The 21,812-nt window shown below is 41.4% G+C and overlaps 1 protein-coding gene across 10 annotated transcripts in view; it reads left to right on the top strand.

Moving 5' to 3' along the window:
• The window catches only part of PARD3 (par-3 family cell polarity regulator), a 658,805-nt gene that overhangs the window by 408,697 nt on the left and 228,296 nt on the right, over positions 1-21,812 (top strand). For all 10 annotated transcript variants that reach the window (XM_050939008.1, XM_050939012.1, XM_050939010.1 and 7 more), the window contains 2 exons: positions 16,088-16,276; positions 16,718-16,888. In XM_050939008.1, coding sequence (XP_050794965.1) covers positions 16,088-16,276; positions 16,718-16,888 — 360 coding nt within the window. The remainder of the gene's footprint in view (positions 1-16,087; positions 16,277-16,717; positions 16,889-21,812) is intronic.

Raw genomic sequence — 21,812 nt, forward strand, 5'->3', positions numbered from 1 at the left:
TTTTTGCATCCACTTCCAGTTCTTATGATGCTAGTTGTAAGTTTTGTGTCATGAAATTCACAGTAGAAAGCAGAGCGAAAATAATAGCAGTAAAAGCAGTGAAGATGCTGGATCTGTGTAGATCAGGAGAGACAGGTGAAATACAAAAAAATCTGCTCTTTTAGATTTAAAAACAAAACTGCAGTAGACAATCAGACCCTCCCAAATATTTGAAAATCCGTTTTTACTTCATTTTTCCTGTGGGCTCTAAAATCTTTAAGTATGAGTCCTTCCTTGCCAGCCAGTCCAGAAGAGTACATGACTTAAGATTTCTCTCACTTTCACAAGATTATAGGCTCTGATTATTCCCATAATAGTAACAGCAATCAAGAACTTCCCCAAGGCATTAACCCTGCAGCATCTAAATTTGCTCGTCAGTCACCCACCAAGAAGTACACCTTCATTTCTGTCTGCAGCCAAGCGCCAGCTAAGCATAAGTTCTTACCTTCTGCTTCACTAATGAATGAGAAAGAAGCCAAATTACTCCTGAACCATAGGTCTTGACTGTGTGACATTTTGAAACCTTGGTTTCATATTCTATTAGATGCACCATTTTGATAGCCAATAACAAAACAAAATGGAAGAGATGAACCTGTTGCTCTACAGGATGATTGTTTGAAATGTAGGAGATTGACCTTGGTTTTAAAAAACTAGTAATTTGTCATTAAATTTCTGTTTTGAAGCATAATTAATCTTACAGAGCATTGAAATAAACTGTTAATTATACTGTGTAAAACATCTGCCAGTTAATTCCCTCCCTTCCCCTTCTCTTCGAAAGTTAATTGTGTTTGGGTATTATTTTGCATTTACAATTGTTTTCCTTTGTTTATTTTCTAAATTCAAACCTGCAAGTTACCTGCATGTCAGTGTACTGCTAGGAAAACAATAATTTCCAGCTACTTGAGAATTTTACATTAAAGAGAGTTATGGTCTAGTGCAGCAGTTCTCAGCCAGGGGTCCAGAACCCCCTGGGGGCCATGAGCAGGTTTCTGGGGTCTGCAAAAATAAGCAAGAGTGGGGCCAGCAGAAAGCCAAAGCCCGAGCCCCACCACCTGGGACTGAAGCCTGAGCATCTTAGCTTCACAGGGCTGCCTGTGGCACGGGGCGCTGAGCAATTGTCCTGCTTGTTACCACCTAACGCCGGCCCTGGATATGCAGAAAAACAGTTGTTGTGGCACAGATGGGCTGTGGAATTTTTATAGCATGTTGGGGGAGGAGGGACTCAGAAAGAAAAAGGTTGAGAACCCCTGCTCTAGTGGTCAGAGTCGGGGAATAAAAATTGGAACTCCTGGATTCCATTTCTTGACTCTTCCACTGGTTTACTTAGCAACAATGGAAAATGCAGTCTCTCTCTGTGCAGTTTCCACTTTTGTAAAATTGGCATAAATGAACCTTACCCCCAAAACTACATGGTTGTGAGGTTTGATTAATGCCTTATTTCCTAAATCCAGCTAAAATAGAAGGATGGTCTTGGGGTTAAGGCACTGGTTTGGTCATCAGATCTGGGTTTGTATCCTGGCTCTGACAAAGACTTCCTCCATGAGTTTTTTGTGTGCAGTTCCCCATCTGTAAAAATGGGATAATATTGCTTGCTTCACAAGGGTGTTGTAAGGAGAATTTCATAGATGTTTGTGAAGATCTCAAGTACTAAAATAATGGGGGAAAATAAACCAGCAATTACCCAGAAAGACACGCTTTGTGTATAGGTGTGAAGAGTTCAGGAATGAAAGGATTGATAGTTGAAAATTTATTGGAGAGCAGTCCTCTGAAAGGCACTGCAAGCGGTAAGCATTTTCATTAAATATCAGTCATGATTCTTTCCGTGATATCCTCTTGGTATGTCTTTAACATGGCACCGACCTTCTATTCTTCTCTGGGCATTTGTCAGAGTATATTTGAATTTGATTGCTTAATCTTTTGTATAAACCTAGAACATGGAGTAGCTGAATACTTTTCCATGATTTTACTCCTGGAGGAATTCTGCTTCAAAACAATCCAAAACTCTGCACCAAAATCCAAAATTTGGCTTTTTTTGTCAAAATAATGCAGTATAATCACACCAGTTTCACTTATTTTGATAATTTACTTAAAACTGTTGTACAGAAAAAATCACAATAACTGTTCAGCATTTCCTAAATACATGAAAGTTAAGTTACAAATACTTCGTAACCAATACCCTACATTTCAAAAAACAGAATGTCACTTTAAATTGTTCAGACTTTCACTCGTGAAAGTCGTACAATTTTACTAATCATTGTCCTATATTTTTTTTTAAATGAATAAATAAAATAGATCATGAGCTGTAATCTAACTACAGTGTGCCTCTGTGGCACAGGGGAAAAAAGGGAGAAAGCACATATACCAGGGGTCGGCAACCTACGGCATGCGTGTCATAGACTCATAGACTTTAGGGTCAGAAGGGACCAATATGATCATCTAGTCTGACCACCTTCACAAAGCAGGCCACAGAATCCTACCCATCCACTTCTATAACAAACCCCTAACCTATGTCTGAGTTACTGAAGTCTTCAAATTGTGGTTTGAAGACCTCAAGCTGCAGAGAAACCACCAGCAAGTGACCCATGCCCCACGCTGCAGAGGAAGGCAAAAAACCTCCAGGGCCTCTGCCAATCTGCCCCGGAGGAAAATTCCTTCCTGACCCCAAATATGGTGATTAGCTAAACCCTGAGCATGTGGGCAAGACTCACCAGCCAGCACTCAGGAAAGAATTCTCGGCAGTAACTCAGATCCCATCCCATCTAACATCCCATCCCAGACCAGTGGGCATACTTACCTGCTGATAATCAAAGATAAATTGCCAAAATTAAGCTATCCCATCATACCATCCCTTCCATAAACTTATCAAGCTTAGTCTTAAAGCCAGATGTGTCTTTTTCCCCCAGTACTCCCCTTGGAAGGCTGTTCCAGAACTTCACTCCTCTAATGGTTAGAAACCTTCGTCTAATTTCAAGTCTAAACTTCCTAGTGTCCAGTTTATACCCATTCGTTCTTGTGTCTACATTGGTACTAAGCTTAAATAAATCCTCTCCGTCCCTAATATTAATCCCTCTGATATATTTATAAAGAGCAAGCATATCCCCCCTCAACCTTCTTTTGGTTAGACTAAACAAGCCAAGCTCTTTGAGTATCCTTTCATATGACAGGTTTTCCATTCCTCGGATCATCCTAGTAGCCCATCTCTGAACCTGTTCCAGTTTGAATTCATCCTTCTTAACCATGGGAGACCAGAACTGCACACAGTATTCCAGATGAGGTCTCACCAGCGCCTTATATAACGGTACTAACACCTCCTTATCTTTGCTGGAAATACCTCGCCTGATGCATCCTAAAACTGCATTAGCTTTTTTAACGGCCATATCACATTGGCGGCTCATAGTCATCCTGTGATCAACCAATACTCCAAGGTCCTTGTCCTCCTCTGTTGCTTCCAACTGATGTGTCCCCAATGTATATCTAAAATTCTTATTATTAATCCCTAAATGCATGACCTTGCACTTTTCACTATTAAATTTCATCCTATTACTATTACTCCAGTTTACAAGGTGATCCAGATCTTCCTGTATGATATCCCGGTCCTTCTCTGTGTTAGCAATACCTCCCAGCTTTGTGTCATCCGCAAACTTTATTAGCACATTCCCGCTTTTTGTGCCAAGGTCAGTAATAAAAAGGTTAAATAAGATTGGTCCCAAAACTGATCCTTGAGGAACTCCACTAGTAACCTCCTTCCAGCCTGACAGTTCACCCTTCAGTACGACCCGTTGTAGTCTCCCCTTTAACCAGTTCCTTATCCACCTTTCAATTTTCATATTGATCCCCATCTTTTTCAATTTAACAATAATTCCCCATGTGGAACCGTGTCAAATGCCTTACTGAAATCGAGGTAAATTAGATCTACTGCATTTCCTTTATCTAAATAATCTGTCACCTTCTCAAAGAAGGAGATCAGGTTGGTTTGGCACGATCTACCTTTTGTAAAACCATGTTGTAATTTTGTCCCAATTACCATTGACCTCAATGTCCTTAACTACTTTCTCCTTCAAAATTTTTTCCAAGACCTTACATACTACAGATGTCAAACTAACAGGCCTATAGTTACTCGGATCACTTTTTTTCCCCTTTCTTAAAGATAGAAACTATGTTAGCAATTCTCCAGTCGTGCGGTACAACCCCTGAGTTTACCAATTCATTAAAAATTCTTGCTAATGGGCTTGCAATTTCATGTGCCAATTCCTTTAATATTCTTGGATGAAGATTATCTGGGCCCTCCAATTTTGTCCCATTAAGCTGTTCGAGTTTGGCGTCCACCTCAGATCTGGTAATATCTACCTCCATATCCTCATTCCCATTTGTCATCCTTCCATTATCCCTAAGCTTCTCATTAGCCTTATTAAAGACTGAGGCAAAGTATTTATTTAGATATTGGGCGATGCCTAGGTTATCCTTAACCTCCATTCCATCCTCAGTGTTTAGCGGTCCCACTTCTTCTTTCTTTGTTTTCTTCTTATTTATATGGCTATAGAACCTTTTACTATTGGTTTTAATTCCCTTTGCAAGGTCCAGCTCTACATGGCTTTTAGCCTTTCTCACTTTATCCCTACATGTTCTGACCTCAATAAGGTAGCTTTCCTTGCTAATCCCACCCATCTTCCACTCCTTGTAGGCTTTCTGCTTTTTCTTAATCACCTCTCTGAGATGCTTGCTCATCCAGCTTGGTCTACAACTCCCGCCTGTGGTTTTTTTCCCCTTTCTTGGGATTCAGGCTTCCGATAGTTTCTGCAGCTTCGACTTAAAGTAATTCCAGGCCTCCTCAGCATTTAGATCCACAAGTTCTTCAGTCCAATCCACTTCCCTAACTAATTTCCTTAATTCTTTAAAGTTAGCCCTTTTGAAGTCAAAAACCCTAGTTCCAGATCTATTTTTGTTTATCCTTCCATCTAGTTTGCACTGAATTAGCTCATGATCGCTCGAACCAAGGTTGTCCCCTATCCTCCTCCTCCATCTTTGGCACGCAAGCCGATTTTTGCCTGGCACGCGGCTGCCAGCTGGAGTCCCAGCCACCAGCCCTGCTCAGCGCATGCAGCCAGGACCCCAGACAGGCGGCAGGCGCACCTCCCCAACTCCCTCCTCACCACGCTCGTTCTGTGGCTCCCGGGATTGTGAACTGCCGGGGCACGGGGCCTGAGCCTGCTGTGAGAGGGACGGCGGCAGCTCACACTTCCGGGAGCTGCAGAGCCTGAGCGCAGCGAGGGAGGATCTGGGGGGCGCACGGGGCCTGTCGCCAGCATGCATCCACTTCAGGAGCCCCCCTCGGGGGAGCACCAGGCCACAGCCCGGGCAGGTGTGCCCCTCGGCTCCCTCCTCACCGCACTCGGGTTCGGCGGCTCCAGGAAGTGTGAGCCGCAGCCGCTGTTCCTCCCACAGCTCCTCCCCCACCCCGCTGCCTCAGCACTCCACATGGAGGCAAAACTCCGCATGGAGCCTGCATCTGACTGGCATGGGCATGGTAAGGGAAGTCTTGGGGCAGTCAGGGAGCAGAGGGAGGGTTGGATGGGTCAGGAGTTCTGGGGGTCCTGTCGGGGTGGGGAGTGGTTGGGCATGGGAGTCCCCAGGGGTCTGTCTTGGAGCAGAGGTGTTCATAAGGGTTGGAGCAGTCAGGGAACAAGTAAGGGGTAGGGTCCTAGTGGGGCAGTTAGGGTGGGAGGCTCTCAGTAGGGGGCAGTCAGGGAACAAGGAGCAGGGAGGCTTAGATAGGGGGTGGGGTTCTGGGGGGCAGTTAGGGGCAGGGGTTCCAGGAGGGGGTAGTCAGGGCAAAAGGAGCGGGGGATGGGGGTTTGGGGCTTCTGACTGGGACCATCGGGGTGAGAAGTGGGAGGGAGTGGATGGGGGCTAGGGCAGAGCTCTCCCCTCTTTTTTGATTGTGAAATATGGTAACCCTAGGCAAGGGGGGAGCCAGGGGGCGCATGGGGGCTGACGCCCACATACATCCACTGCACCCTGCAGGAGCCCCCGGGGAGGCGCTGGGCCGCAGCCTGAGCAGGAGGGGCAGCGGGGCTCAGCTGCTCCCCACTAGCGGTGCCGCTACTGCCTTTGCAGGGCTGCTGCCCCCCTGCACCATGCTGGCTCCTCCATGGCTGGGGCTTGCTGCTGCCGCAAGCGGGATGCTCTGGCTCTCTGGTGCCTCCAGAAGGCGGCTCCTCCCTGCCGAGCTGCTGCAGGGGCCCAAGCCCGCCTAAGTGAGTGGACTTGAGGTGCGGGCCACATGGGTTGGATTGGGAGGACTCGCAGGGGGGCTGTGCACCCTCCAGGGGAGTTCAGGAGGTGGGGAGGAGGGAACCTGGTCTGGGGAGCAGCCCCTGGGCACGGCTGGCCCCTGGGGTCTATAAAGGCTCGTTGGGGATTTGCTCCTCAATGAACTGATGTGCAAGGTGGAAGTTTCGCCTAGGGCGCAAAATATCGTTGTACCAGCCCTGCCCCGGGGGGTGTATCCACCCCAGGTTAAGAATCACTGCACTAAATTGATAAGATCTGCATTTTAATTTAATTTTAAATGAAGCTTCTTAAACATTTTTTAAAAAGTATTTACTTTACGTACAACAATAGTTTAGACTTAGAGAGAGACCTTAAAAAAACATTAAAATGTATTACCAGCATGCAAAACCTTAAATTGGAGTGAATAAATGAAGACTCGGGACACCACTTCTGAAAGGCTGCCGACCCCTGACATAGACCTTCCTAGCTGAGGATTCCGTTACTGTCATTTACAATAAGGCTCCTGTATACCACTCTGGCAAGATAAAGGAGGCTTAATAACTAACGATGGGAACATTAGCAGCCTTCTTGCTTAGTTGTTACATTTCTGCTCTGCATCAGGGACAGAGCCTGCTTCACACAGACTTACACCTCCAAGCCCCGGGCGCAGCAACAGCCAGCGACAGGGGCAGAGTGAGTGTGTCTCACTTGTTTGCACTCAGGCAGGTGCCCACCCCCACCCCCTTAACATCTCTCCAGGGACACACGCATGCTCAGCCTCCCTCTTCCCCTCTGTGGTGACCTTCTCTGCCGCTGGCTGCTCCCAACAGACGCACCCAGGCTGCCGCAGAAGAGGTGTTTGTTCCCCACAGATTTCGTTGCTCCCCCATTCTTCTGTGGAGGAGCCATGAAATCTGCAGAAGGTATAAATTCTGCACCTCACAGGGGCACAGAATTCCCCCGGGAGTAACATTGATATTTTGCCCAAAGGGAGTAGTATAGGTTCTCATCACTTCTTTTAGAGGTAATTCAGAATTACATGGAAGCTTTTCCCTATGGAAGAAATAGAACTGTCTCTTTCACAAGGAGCCTGAATTTCTTACAGGTGCTGAGCACCTATATATATATACACCACTGAGTTCAACTGGAGCCATAAGTGCTCAGCGTGTTTGAAAGTTGAGCCCATGCAGTATAGTCTGAATAATTTTAGCCTATATGCATATACAGAGGACAGCACTGACATTTCATGTGGGATGTTATTACCACATGGGGAGAGGTTTGCCTGGTGATGAGGTTGGCAGTGTTTTTTCTCTTATGTTGATTGTCTGTATCATGAATGATTGATGCTGATTATTTTTTATAACTTCTTGTTATATACAGGAATATATGCAGCTTTTGTCTTCTAATAATTTGGTACTGATAGGAAGGGATGTCAGTGTGATTGCACTGGCTTCAAAGCTTTTTTTAGGGTAGTTTTGAATGGCTTCAGATTACATTTTTAATAAAGATGCAGTCTAAGAAACTGATAGCTTTTTAAAAAAGAAAGACAATCTAATCTTCTGCAGGATACTGCTGTGTTTAGACTCTCTTTCCATTGGACATAAAATATTACTGATTGATTTATATGGAGTATTAAAGAAGAGAGTTGAGCCAGCAGTCCACAGTGAATGATGTATATAACAAATTTAACATTTAACATTTTCTGTTTGTGAATTTTCTTGAAATGAATGCGTTAATAGTTTCTGTGGATAATTCCTATCCTGTAGTCCAGGGGTCAGCAACCTTTCAGAAGTGGTGTGCCGAATCTTCATTTATTCACGCTAATTTAAGGTTTCGCATGCCAGTAATACATTTTAATGTTTTTAGAAGGTCTCTTTCTGTAAGCCTATAATATATAATCCAACAGTTGTTGTGTGTAAAGTAAATAAGGTTTTTTAAATGTTTAAGAAGCTTCATTTAAAATTAAATTAAAATACAGAGCCCCCTGGATTGGTGGCCAGGACCAGGGCAGTGTGAGTGCCACTGAAATCAGCTCGCATGCCGCCCTTGGCACATGTGCTATAGGTTGCCTCCCCTGCTGCAGTCAATCATAAGCAGCTCACCAAAAGTATATAAGATACTTGAAATTCGAAATTCAATCTGTTCGTTAGATTTGTCTGGGCATGTAGGTCACGTGGTATTTTGTTCCCTGGTTGGATGTGTAGATATTAAGATTAGGTTTCTAATTTGAACACTCATGTTAAAAATGTAAAATTTTCTTACTGCACTGTGGGCTCTGAACTCTTCGAGTATGAGTTCTTCCTTGGCACTCAATCCAGAAAAGACACTGAGAAGTGAAATGGCTTGCCAACGTCACCCAGAAAGTCAGTTGAAATACTTTGTTTCCATGACCATTCCTGCCAATGAAATTGTTTTGTGCAATACTGGTGGAAAGCAAGCTTATAGGGGCGTAAACACAAGGCACAGGATATTTAACTTTTTTTTTTTTTTAATTATTCAAGAGAACGGCCATGGAAATTTTTTTATATTGCCTCAGCTTTATTAACGTTATTTTGTATAGCAAGCTAGAGGCTCATATGGATTTAAATTAAGGTCACTATCTTTACATCTTTGACCTCTGGAAAAAAGAGAGTCTGTCAGAATATCACGTGGTAGATATTCAACATAAGGACATAAGAATCGCCAGGCTGGGTCAGACCAATGGTCCATCCAGCCCAATATCCTGTCTTCCAACAATGGCCAATACCAGATGCATCAGAGGGATTTAACATAACAGGGAAATTGTTGAGTGTTCCATCTCCTGTTGTCTAGTACCAGCTTCCAGCAATCAGAGCTTTAGGGACACCGAGAGCATGGGTTTGCATCCCTGACCATTTTGGCTAATAGTCATTGATGGACCTATCCTCCATGAACTTATTTAATTCCTTTTTTTATCTTATTTATACTTTTGGCCTTCACAACATCCCCTGGCAATGAATTCCACAGGTTGACTGTGTATTGTGTGAAGAAGTGCTACCTTTTGTTTGTTTTAAACCTGCTGTCTATTAATTTTATTGGGTGACCCCTGTTTCTTGTGTTATGTGAAGGGGTAAATAACATTTTCCTTATTTACTTTCTCCACATGATTCATGATGTTCTATCCTCACCTCATGATGCAACATCAAAATGTTCAGAAGTTGCTTTACACAGCACTGTGATGTGATGAAGCTGATCCACCCTGAAAGATAATTTTAGGGTAGTTTTAATACAGTGTTTGTAGTATGTGGCCATAGCCAAGTCATGGATTGCTTTGCGGATTCTAGCATGAAAGTCAACAAGGGAAGGAATTGTAGATAGTTTGTGTGTCCTGAAGAAACTTTTCCCTGGTCGGCCAAAGATAGTAAAGGGTGGGGGGCTTGCTGAACCAAAAGCCATTTCTATCATGACGGTAGTGGTCCCCTAGAATCTCCAGCTGATCTCAACAGACCCTGTCCAGTGGTCTTAGGGACTGTTTGTCTAAATGTTAAATGTTTGTGTTTGCTTAAATTTGAAGATGTCTGGGTTCTACATTTCCTTTTCTTGTGGGCACTCCCGGGGAGGGGAGGGGTTAAGGGGATGGAGGAGGAGGATAAGGGGGTTAAAAATCAGCTTGCGATTGATAGGTGAGGGGGGCAAGATTTTCAGTTACTATTTATTTTACAGTAATAACTGGAGCCTTCCAACCAAGCTTAGGTCTGTTTGTGTTTGTCACTGTTACACACATGAGATAGGGTACAGTCTTTGCCCCAGAGAGTTTATAGCCTGAATAGATGAGACAGACAAAAGGCAGAAAGGGAAAAAGAGGCACTGAGAGGTTTAAGTGATTTGCCAAGGTTACCTGGCAGGTCAGTGGCAGAGCTAGGAATAGAGCCTAGGTCCCCTTACTCCCATACTCAGTGCCCTTATACACTGATGTTGCCTCCCTTGGAAGTTGTAGTATGCTCTCACCACAAACTGCTGCAAAGCCAGGATTTTTTTTGTTTGGTTCGCTGGCTTTCTCTCAGATATGTCAACTTTCGCTGTCTCCCAGGTCATGCTATGGGAGAAGTGTTCAGGGTTAGGATCCTATGTGATCAGTGTGCTGGGCACTGAAGTTCTTTCATGAACCAGAGAGAGCTTGGAAAGGAGAGCTACTTAACGGGCTTTTGGGCTTGAGCCACATGCCATTGGGTTAGTGCCCAGGTTTTCAGTTCTAAAGTACAGAAGTCTGTGATGTATCAGGGTTATTTTTACCACTACTTACGGGTTTTAGTACATAGTGTGGGAAAAGTTTGAGTAAGAGCAAAAATTTGAGATAAGAGCATATTAGCTTTAATTGTACCAATTGTAGTAGCTACCACTGACCATTACCTGTGTGATCCAAAGTAGTTAAGAATTATTACACTGATTTCACCTGTTTCACAGAGTTAGGAATGTATGATAAGCAGTTTGTTTATAGCAGTGGTTCTCAATCAGGGGTACCTAGAAGGCTTCCAGGAGGTACATCAACTTATCTGAATATTTGTCTAGGTTTACAAAAGGCACTAGTGAAGTCAGTACAAACTAAAATTTCATACAATGACTTATTTATACTGCTATACACTATACCCTGAAATGTAAGTACAATATTTATATTCCAGTCTATTTATTTTTATAATTATATTGTAAAAATGAGAAAGTAAACAATTATTCAGTAATTCCACGCTGTGACAGTTCAGTATTTTTATGTCTGATTTTGTAAGCAAGTAGTTTTCAAGTGAGGTGAAACTTGGGGTATACAAGACAAATCAGACTCCTGAAAGGAGTACAGTAGTCTGGAAAGGTTGAGAACCGCTGGTTTATAGAGTTCTGATCAATTGATTTAAATATTGATTTTAAACTAGTTATAACAATCATCGTAAGTGAGTAAATCCACAGGTCTGAACAGTAGTCGTGTGATCGTACAAAGAAAAATATTAGTATCGACAAGCAGTGGTATTCTTATACCCAGGTAAATAAGAAAACATGTGGCAATACTTAGACTTCTGCTTTCACAATGCTTTAATTTCATACCAAATGAAAATCACATGTTAGCATTTTTGTTACTTTGAAAAATGCCTACAAAATATTCTTTCTCTTGCACTTTTATTATCCATTTTAAGCATTAAATTGAAATCATCTTTGAAGATGGAGTATCTGTGTTTGCTATCAAACTGAAATTTCTTTTGCATGGCCATGAACCCAAATCCTTTGCTTTAGAATGAATCACAACTAGTAAGACAGCAGGATTATTTCAATGCTAGTTATGTAAAACACTGTACTAGTATATAAACAAATTCCTAACTTAATCTTGCATATAACATGCAAATAATTTCTCTTTGCTGGGACTAAAATTTAAGCAGACCACATTTCCTATAAAATGTTTAAAAAAAAACCCCACTCATTTCCAATATAGTTTTTGATATTTAGCAGCTGCTGTTTGATTTGTACAGACTGCAGTCTCTGCCAGATGTGACATATTAACTTAACCAATATGAATGATGAGACTTGGTATATATGTGCAAATAAGATTCATTATTGTTTGTTTAACATATGGAGGAAATTAAAATACTTAACCTAGGAAGAGTTAGGGAGGGAAAGAGCACAAGATTTTTCTTATTAGTCAGTTTTGAGGAAATTCAAGGTAAGTTCTACATCAATTTATAACTAGACAAATAGATGCTCTAAGTAGTGAAACCTATAATACACACACAAAAAAAGCAAACATTCCATACTACAAGTCACTTTCTTTTTTTAAAAGTATTTTTTATCAGAGAGAAACGTAGATGGAATCTCTGTGTGTCACTTTTAAATCGATGGACAATGTTTTCTCCACTGGAGGCCCAATTTCATGTCTAAATGAGCCCCTCTTATTGTATTTGTCTTTAATGCATGTCCACCACAGGACTCTGAAGCTTTCAGTGTTTCTTCTCAGGAGAGGCCAAAAGCTGAAATTGCAGAGGTGTGTTGTAGACCACCCATATGCACTGTTTCTAGTACATCTAGCCGTCATACATCTAGCCAGTACTTACATAAATACTAAACTTTGCTTCCGGGAAAACAGTTCTCTGTAGACAAAATGAACTGCTATTGATGCCTTTTATCTCTTATGTGTTTGTAGATGTATGTACGTATATACACACATGAAGACACAGATAAGGAGAGAGAGAGAGAGTTGTTGGTACAGTTTGATGAGGTTTGGTTAAGGGCTTGCTTAATATAAAATTGTATCATCCACATAACTCATGCGTGGTGAAGCCATAAATGATTTTTGCAGATCATTCCAAACAAGTGTCAGTAAAGCCTTCATGTCACAGCAAACCAAACTATCATGTGTCCTGTATATGTCACACATAACTGAATAAGTATTTTAGAAATATTTCAGACAATTTTTATGAATTTTATTGAGACTTTTTAAAATCTTACTATCTATAAAGCCATGATCTCTTAGTACCATGAATCCAACTGTACAGGCCTCTGAGGAAGAGAAGAAAATAATGAATGCATTCTAAAAATCTTCTTAAAATGCAGTAAAATTCCTTTCAATACATAAAAATGCTATGATTTTAGAGTCCAATTATACTGGGACTTTCCAAGGCTACAAGCAAAAGACCGAAGCTGTAACTCTTCCCTTTCCAGTGATGTAAGGCTACTATTTCTAGCTCTAGTGTCACCTTAAACCTATCACTTGTCCAGAACTAAAGAGATCTGTTCTTAACTTTGGGTCAGTGTAATTTTGAAGCCAAAATTCCACATTTGGAAGAAAAGAAGAAAACCTCTATTTTGGCGATTGGCTTCAAACTAATAATAATACTAAATGGAGGCTGATGGCATTGCCCTGAGGTTTGGAATGTTACAAGTTGCTGCACAGATGGACTAATGGAGGCAGAGTGGTCAAAGTTAGGTTAAGTGTTTAAAGGCGTCAGGTAAATGCAATTTATAACATAGTCGTATAATTTATCACATGGGTATCATCACTATGTATGTAGGATTGTATATATGCTAATGAGAAATGAGTTTAGTCCTTAAATGGTCTGCTTTTTATTCTAGAAATAATTTAGAGATATGTGTTCTTTCAATCTGAGTGAGTTTACAAAGCTTTTTAACTCAATGCTTTGAAAAAAATCAAGAATGAACTAGAGTTTGTCTGAGAGCCCCATGATAAATTTAATTTCTGTTCATTTCCGTATATATTATCGCAAAGTAACAACAGACAAGTTTCAGTGACTTAGTTACTGCTGTGAAAAAAACGATCTCTAAGCTTCCTTAGAGAATGAACCTTGTCTATAGAGAATGCCACCTGCTTTGTAACCATAGCAAGCCCCTTTGAAAACTCATCCCAGCTTGATTGAAAATTGCTTCCCCCATTAGGTGGGAGTAGTTTGTTGATTTCTCCATTCCATGCTGGTTATTCTTTAGCTGATCCCAGACAGGTCTTGCAAAGAGAAGACTTCTAAGCAGGAAATTTCTCTACAGGGATAGCAGCAGGAAGGGATAAGAAGGAGATGCTGTTACTGAAATGACAAAATGGACTTAGCAGATTGTCAGTGGTTCCATTTTTACCTTTGTGAAAATTACAAGTTTTATGATCATTCTAAAATCAGTGCCGAGTTATTAATGGCAGTTTAGGACAGAAACATCATCTGTTCTTTATCTCTATATTCAATGTATCTAAACACTGCCACAAGTTTGCTCTAGTCGAGAAAGTTTATGATTTAAATGTATACTATATTCATATTGTATTTTAAAAAGTAGAAAATTAATCTCAAATATGACTTATTATGAATTGATACAAGGTGTGAATTTGAAGTCAAAAATTCACCTACATATTTTATCACCCATCGAATTTTTATTACAAATTACATACTTGAGCAGCTTCATTCATTCAGCTGAAGTAATTTCAAATGACCTTTCCTTCAGCAGACTGTCTGAACAGAATGTTGTGTGGTTGCTAATTGTTTTGGACACGGTGTGTGAAAAATCTTGAGAGGTGAATGTTGTTCAGGGATCACAGTACATAGATTCTCTTGTGTGTTTATTTCAGGCATGTCAAAGTATATGAAGCAATAAATTTTTCCTGCACATCAACTAATCATGAAAATAATGTTGACGTGTTTGATTGACATACTGAATCTGTTAATTTGGAGTGTATCAAGATCAAATGGAAGTTATTGCAATTAGGCAGTGATTGTGTTTTCTTTTCATTTTAAATTTTTAAATGTCACATTTTACATTTTTGTGCATTTTAATGCTGTTGAATGATGTTCTTGGTGCAATTTTTAAATTGAGATTCTTACTGTTCAATATGACTTCAATGCAAATTTTATTTTCTTATAATTGTTGGTATATTATTGTTGGCTAGGGAAAATTTTAGTACAGTCTGTGTGTTTCTATGCTCTGCAACATTGTGATTACCAATTAAAGGGGCATTGTCAATTTAAAATTATATGTTGTTATGACTTTGCCTCAGTGTACCAGGTCTTGACTCCCAGCCTCTCAGGGAGGGTTAGGAGTAACAAAAATGATCCCACTACAAAGAAGGTGGATGAACTAGATGACCCACCTAGAGGCTCCTAGCCATACACACAATTCTGTATCACATGTCTTTGGAAACAGGAGGCTATCTCATCAGTGATGCACATATTAATATCTCCTTTTGTATGGTGGAGTGGCACAGTAGAGACTGTTTTATTTCAATACCAGTCTCTGAGTGTAGTGCTTACCGTTATTTCAAGCATCTCTTTTCACTCAGATGTCTTTAGAAGAATTTTGCATGGAAATGATGATATATAGAAGGGAAAACAAACTAGTTGATATAACATCCCTTCCCCAGCCTGACCTCTCTCTGTCTGCACGGATATGTGAATGCTGCTCCAGTTCTGGTTACTCAGTGGGCCCCTGCCCCTCATAGCAGTAAGCAGCCAACTCTCCACTGCAGTAGTTGCTTGGGCTCTCCTCATCTCAGCTGGAGGTGAAGTTGGAAGCCAGCTGCCTGCAGTTGAACAGCTAGGAGGAAGCGTGGATGAGTCACTAAGCAGCTGGCTGCCACACAACCCAGGGACACTGGCTGGGATAGTAGTTCCTTGGGATGGATTTTCTAAAACTGTGCTCATGAATGGAGAAAAGAGCATGGGAAGTATTCAGAGGAATCCAGGACCAGCGGGGTGGAGGGAGTAAGAATAGTGGGAGGGGCTGAGCAAGAAAAGAAAGGAAATAGTGGTTGATTAGACCCAGTCTTGACTGTGCAGTTTTTTTGGCACCCAAGAGCAAAAAGGTTTCCTGTTGCTGATCTCAGCTGTAACATTTTTCAAGACATTTATTTTAATACTACTAATTCCAAATGTAGAAATTGGGGCAAGTGAGTAATATTTATCTGTCTTCCTGCTGTCTGTTTCCTCCTGTATTTTCAAGTAAGAAAGTATAATAATATAAATACTTCTAATACAGTTTACCTCAGGCTAGTAAAATGGTTTGTGTCAATATTGAAAGTGCTCCATATATATGGCACATAAACCTTTTTACTAGCCAATGATGGGTTAAGCATATGCGTACGCGGACACAAACTGTCTCTCCTATCTGGCTCTAGGAATCATCTGGAGATGATACCAGATGCTCTATTAACATGGATTTCTCCATGGAACGTCAGTGGGAAATATTGTGATGTTGCAGTTAAAGAACATTTCATTAACATTACCTGTAGCTGGAAGACAATTGCAAGCAAAAAACATTTTAAAATAATGCCACGCTAATCCTTTTCTGACAGAAATCAGAGGAAGAAGATCTTGTTCTTACACCTGATGGCACCAGGGAATTCCTGACATTTGAAGTTCCACTTAATGATTCTGGATCAGCTGGTCTTGGTGTCAGTGTCAAAGGTAACCGGTCAAAAGAAAACCATGCGGATTTGGGAATCTTTGTCAAGTCCATTATTAACGGAGGAGCAGCATCCAAGGTAAGAGGAATATCCGTCTGTCTTTGTTTTCCCACTTTTTAGTCCACAGCTTTCAGGAGAATGGGATTTCTGTGTTCATTGGAACTGGTATTTTCTAATTTCGCTCTCAAATGTAGCTTTTAGATTGCTACTCGGATTCACATATTTGTGTGTCTCAGGATTTAAACAACCTTTAAAGGCTCTCTGGAAGGAAGAAAGCAATCACTGGCACATTTCAATTAGTATGCTATTTGGGTAAACAGATTATGATAATGGCTTGAAGTGCAAATGTATAAATGATTGGAACAGACACTTCCTGCAATGGCTGCTTAAAAGCTATTATACCAGGGTTCATTTGGCTATAAACTATTAGGATTAAGCAAAGTTTTTTTTTGTTTTTACTAAAGACATAAACTTCCTTTATAACACATTATTGTATGTGACTACCTTTTCTTTTGCCAGGATGGCAGGCTTCGAGTGAATGATCAGCTAATAGCAGTAAATGGAGAATCATTATTAGGCAAGACAAACCAAGATGCTATGGAAACTCTAAGAAGGTCCATGTCTACAGAAGGAAACAAACGAGGAATGATTCAGCTTATTGTAGCTAGACGAATAAGTAAATGCAATGAGGTAAAGAATACACTTTTTATTTAGTGTCTAAAAGCTTTAAATGCTTTTGCATATTGTTGTTGACTGAAGATTTGATGCTTCCTTCGAGGCCAGGAAAATAGTACTTGAGAATCTACAAGAATGTAGTGTGGAATTATTTCAATTTCAGTTTTATACACATTAAACGTATTACCAGAACAATGAAGTTTATTTCTCATGAGTATATTATTTCTTTTTTGAGCATATTTATCAATAAATAGTAGGAAACACTACATTAGAGGTACATTTATTTTGTAATTGGATTACACTATCCATGTGAGTATAGGAGTTTTTATGCAATAATTTTTTTCTCAAATGCAATTTATGCTTTTATACTTTAGGTTTAATGATCTTTCTTTTTTCATTCTCAAAACTGTTTTTAATTTGTGATCAAATGATCTTAGTGTTAACTGCCTTCTTGCCATCTGAAATATAGGTTATTAGAGAGAAAACCAGCACAGATTTATATTATTGCTTATATTTAGGGATCCAAATTTTCTCATCTCATTAGCACTGAAGGAATTTTTATATTGGTCTTATCCTCTCTAATCAGAAGAAAACTTGAGGATGGGGGGAAATCCCAGTGTCTGCTGTCAAATTTTTTTATCTGCTTCTACATGCTGAGGATGATATGTTCTGAATTTGGGTAACACAGGGCTTATGAAAAGGTCTATATGAAGGAAATCTGTCAATTCTTAATAGAGACTTAGGAAATGTGTTGGGATAATATTTTTATAAATATAATGGGGCCAATCCAGCCCTGGTCTAAGTCAGCAGGATTTGGGTACCCACTTACATTAGAACTGGATTTGATTAAGAAGAAATTAGGTCTATTTGATATTAATCATGATTGCTACACAAAAGTGACGTGTCAACAATAGCAAATCTCAGTCCGTGTGTCTCCTGATTCCAGCCTGGAAATCCTGTGCCTGACACAAATATAATAAAATGTACTTGTGCGGGAGAGAGGGTTGTGTCCACGTGGCTCTCATTTACCAGTTTTGTAGCTTTCCCAACCCTTTGGTGGGTTAGTGAGATGAACCATGGTGACCTACCCGGTTCAGAGTTGTGCAGTTATTGGCACGGCCTGCACCCTTGGTAAACTGTATTTAAGCAAGATTTTTTGAGACTACTTCTGTTTTCTCCTGGAATGCTTACTTTCATCACACTTGCCAAAAGCAAAATTTGGTGGCTGTGGAATTTGCATGATGAAATGTAGCTTTCGTAGGCCAAAAAATGACTTTCCTGCCTAACAGGGAAGATACGAGTCCAGTTGCTTACAGTCGCTGTGCCCAGGCTTGAATGGAACATAAAAAGAAAAGCAAAAACTCTTCTCGGGTGGGTCCCACAGTCCTCTCCCTAAACTGCCTTTTCTCATTTATTTAGGAACAATCCAGTCTTTAAATCCCAAGCTGATGGCCACCAGGACAGGGATGCATCCCCCCACTTTCATGTACAGCATTAAGTAATTGACAATTATGGTAGTATTTTCCTACCTGAGAAGCACCATATATTGGTCATTTCTTGGACTGTGCTAGATTCTGGCTGCCAGACTTATGAACCTATAATGTGGCAAACCTTACATCAGCAAAAGTGGTGAGCATTACTTTCTGATGGGCAAGTGTCATCCTGAAATCTCTCTCCAGCTGCCACCAAACCATTATGCAGCCTCAGTATAAAGTTTTATTTGAGAAGTACTTTGAGCTGCGTCCCAAACAAACCATCGACATGCCAGCAAGTCTACAAAATAGAAGGGATGGCACGGTGAAGGCCTAGACCAGGGGTCTCAAACTCAAACGGCCACAAGGGCCACATGAGGACTAGTGCATTGAACTGAGGGCTACATCACTGACACCCCCCGTCGCTGCCTCTGGCCCCGTCACCACTCCATTCCTTCCATTAGGCCCTGCCCCGCCCCACCTCCTCCCACCTGTTCCCTGCCCCAATCCAACCCCTTCCCCGAAGTCCCCACCCCAACGCTGCCCCCAGGGGGTGCAGAAAGGGTGCAGGGTGCGGCAGGGGCTCAGGGCAGGGAGTTGAGGTGCAGGTGGTGTGCAGGGTGTGGCAGGGGGCTCAGGGCAGGGTGTTGGTGGGTGGGATGCAAGAGAGGGGTGCGGCAGGTGGCTCAGGGCAGGGAGTGCAGGGGGGGTGTGGGATGCGGCAGGGAGCTGTGATGTGGGATGTGGCAGGGGGCTCAGGGAAGGGGTTGGGGTGCAGGAGGGGTGTGGGATGGGGGGCTCAGGGCAGGGGATTGGGGTGTGGTATGTTGCAGGGGCTCTGGGCTGGGGGTTGGGGTGTGGTATGTGGCAGGGGGCTCAGGGCAGGGGTGTTGGGGTGCAGGGGTGGGTTCCAACCCAGTGCCGCTTACCTAGAGCAGCTCTGGGGTGGCAGCGGTGTGCACTGGGGCCAGGACCGGCTCCCTGCCTGCCTGCCTTCCCTGGCCCCCGGTCCCACGCTGCTCCGTTCCAGGAAGCAGCTGGAACCTTGTCCCTGCAGCCCCTGTTACTTTGTTCTGCCTCTTGTCATAGCACATTTTAGAGCCCATTTTCAGAACAGAATTTCAGTCTAAGGCCTAATCCTGTTTCCTCTGAATGAAATAAGTGTTTGGCCATTGAATGGAATGGCAGTGAGATTGGTAGACCGGTGTCCCATGGTTCTACCAGGAATGGATAGTTAGATTTTTTAAGTTAAATAGCATCTTTACATTTCTAAATTCTGAACTTACTTGAATTTGAGAAGTTTGAAAGGTTTGAAAAGCTTTTTCAGATATTTCATTTGTCATATTCACATTATTTTTATACAACTCCAGTGCCACACTAAGCTTATAAAGCAATTGAAGCTACAGTAACTGCTGTAAAAACTACATAAACATCGCATTTTGTCTTTGTCAATGTGCTAATGAGGGGATCATTTGTACTGACCGGTCAAATATAACACAGTAAAATCAAAAGAGACCTGTATAACTTACCAGAAAGTAAAAAATATTGTTGTTATTGCTTTAGTAATAAGCAATGAGCATTTCTATAGAAGAAGTTTTCATTAACTCATCAGAAGATAGAGTATAATCCATCCACGCTTTCAATTAAATTGTGATATAGCAAATATTGAAATAAGAATGGAGAGAGTTGTTGTTATGAATAAACTTCAAACCAAGCCAGGTGTTTGAATTTCTCTGCTCTAGAAAAGGCACAATCATGTAGTTAAATGTCTGTCAAGATCTGTTATAAACGTTGCAAAACCATTATAAACCTGTGTTTACTATCTCAGCCATTTCAAGTGAAATCACGCCGTTGATATTACATGTATGGTGCTAGCCCAGAGGTGATGAGTATATATCTTAAACATTCTGGGTTTTTCTGGTTGTTGGTATTTTAAATAAACTTAATGAAGTTACATCTTTAGTTAAAATCTATATTATCAAATTTACAATTTTGGGGTACTCTGTGATGCATAACATAAGAGCAGCTATACTGGGTCAGACCAATGGTCCATCTAGCACAGCATGCTATCTTCCATCAGTGACCAATACAGGTGCTTCAGAGGGTTGAACAGAACAGGTAATCATCAAGTGATCCATTCCCAGCTTCTGGCAACAGAGGCTAGGGACACTTCAGAGCATGGTTTTGCGTCCCTCCCCATCCAGGCAAATAGCTCTCCTGTGTATAAGTAGTATTGTATATTGACCCCCAAATATACTGGAAAACTGAGGCACAGAAAGGTTAAGTGATGTACTTTGTGCCAAACATCAGTAGCAGAGATGAGTAGAGTTTACAGTAGGATGGTCTTAAAATTAATATTGGCTATATTTAATAAAAGTTTCTGAACCTGCAGCGGGTTTCTAATGAGCTATCAACCAACTTTCTGCCCACTTGGCACATTGACGCCTTGTGTCATGGTGCCAGCATTTCTTGTTAAATCATTGAGGTGCTACAATGTAAAAAGAATGCCTGGCTCCTTACATTACTTTTTGATTTTTTTTTTTATTGTGCTGGTTGGACAGACAGCTGGCTTCTGTATCACCATAATGCATGCACAGCCCTCAAGCACCAGCACCCGCCAATTCAGCACAGCTGTCAGGCATATGTGTTGAGCCCAGAAAATAAGAATAATCATTATTTGCTCAGCTCTATTCCCCCTTCTCCCTCCATCCTGGACAGCTTGCAATGACAGATACCCATCCTGGCACTGAGTTACTCATTGTATGAGATAGGTGAATATCTGCTATCAGGAGGGAGACGAGTACATGATCACTCATGTTGCAATAAGACAAATGTTTCCATAATCTAATTGTTCAATTAAGTATTTTCAAGAAATTTTTGAGACTCACTTAGCTCCAAACATGCCAAAAGAAAACACGTTTGGTAGATTTCCATGCTCCTAAATCCTTTGTGTGTCTCTGCTCATCTCTCTTCCTCCTGCCTTCCGAATGCTGAACAGCACAGCTCAGAGCTAGAGAGCAATAGCAAGCCCCTGCCCTCATCTATTTTAATACTAAAGTGATTGGAACTGGCTCACCTGTCCCACCCACTTTCCCTCATCACTTTGAGGTAATTTGGGTGCATTATAGAGGGAGGAAACAGGGCAAACAAATTAGCCTTCCTGCTTGTATATGTGTGAATGCATTTAATGCTAGTTGCCATACTGAGACATGTAGTACATCCATATTCCAACCTCCAGTCTCTTTTGGAGTGGATAGTGCCACTAATTAGCGATTCTGTATCAGAAAAGATATTTCAAGTAGGATGGCCAATTTCTTACAGATAGTTAAGCCAGTAAAAAATCTGCCCATGTAGCCAAGCTCCAAATATATCTGGAAATTTTTAAAAGTAAATTATGGGCAAGATGTACCCCAAATCCTCATCTTCACATCTCTTCATAAGTCCATCCCACACCACTTCCTATTCCC

Source organism: Gopherus flavomarginatus, chromosome 2 (assembly GCF_025201925.1).
Source record: "Gopherus flavomarginatus isolate rGopFla2 chromosome 2, rGopFla2.mat.asm, whole genome shotgun sequence".
In the NCBI taxonomy this organism is placed as follows: Eukaryota; Metazoa; Chordata; order Testudines; family Testudinidae; genus Gopherus; species Gopherus flavomarginatus.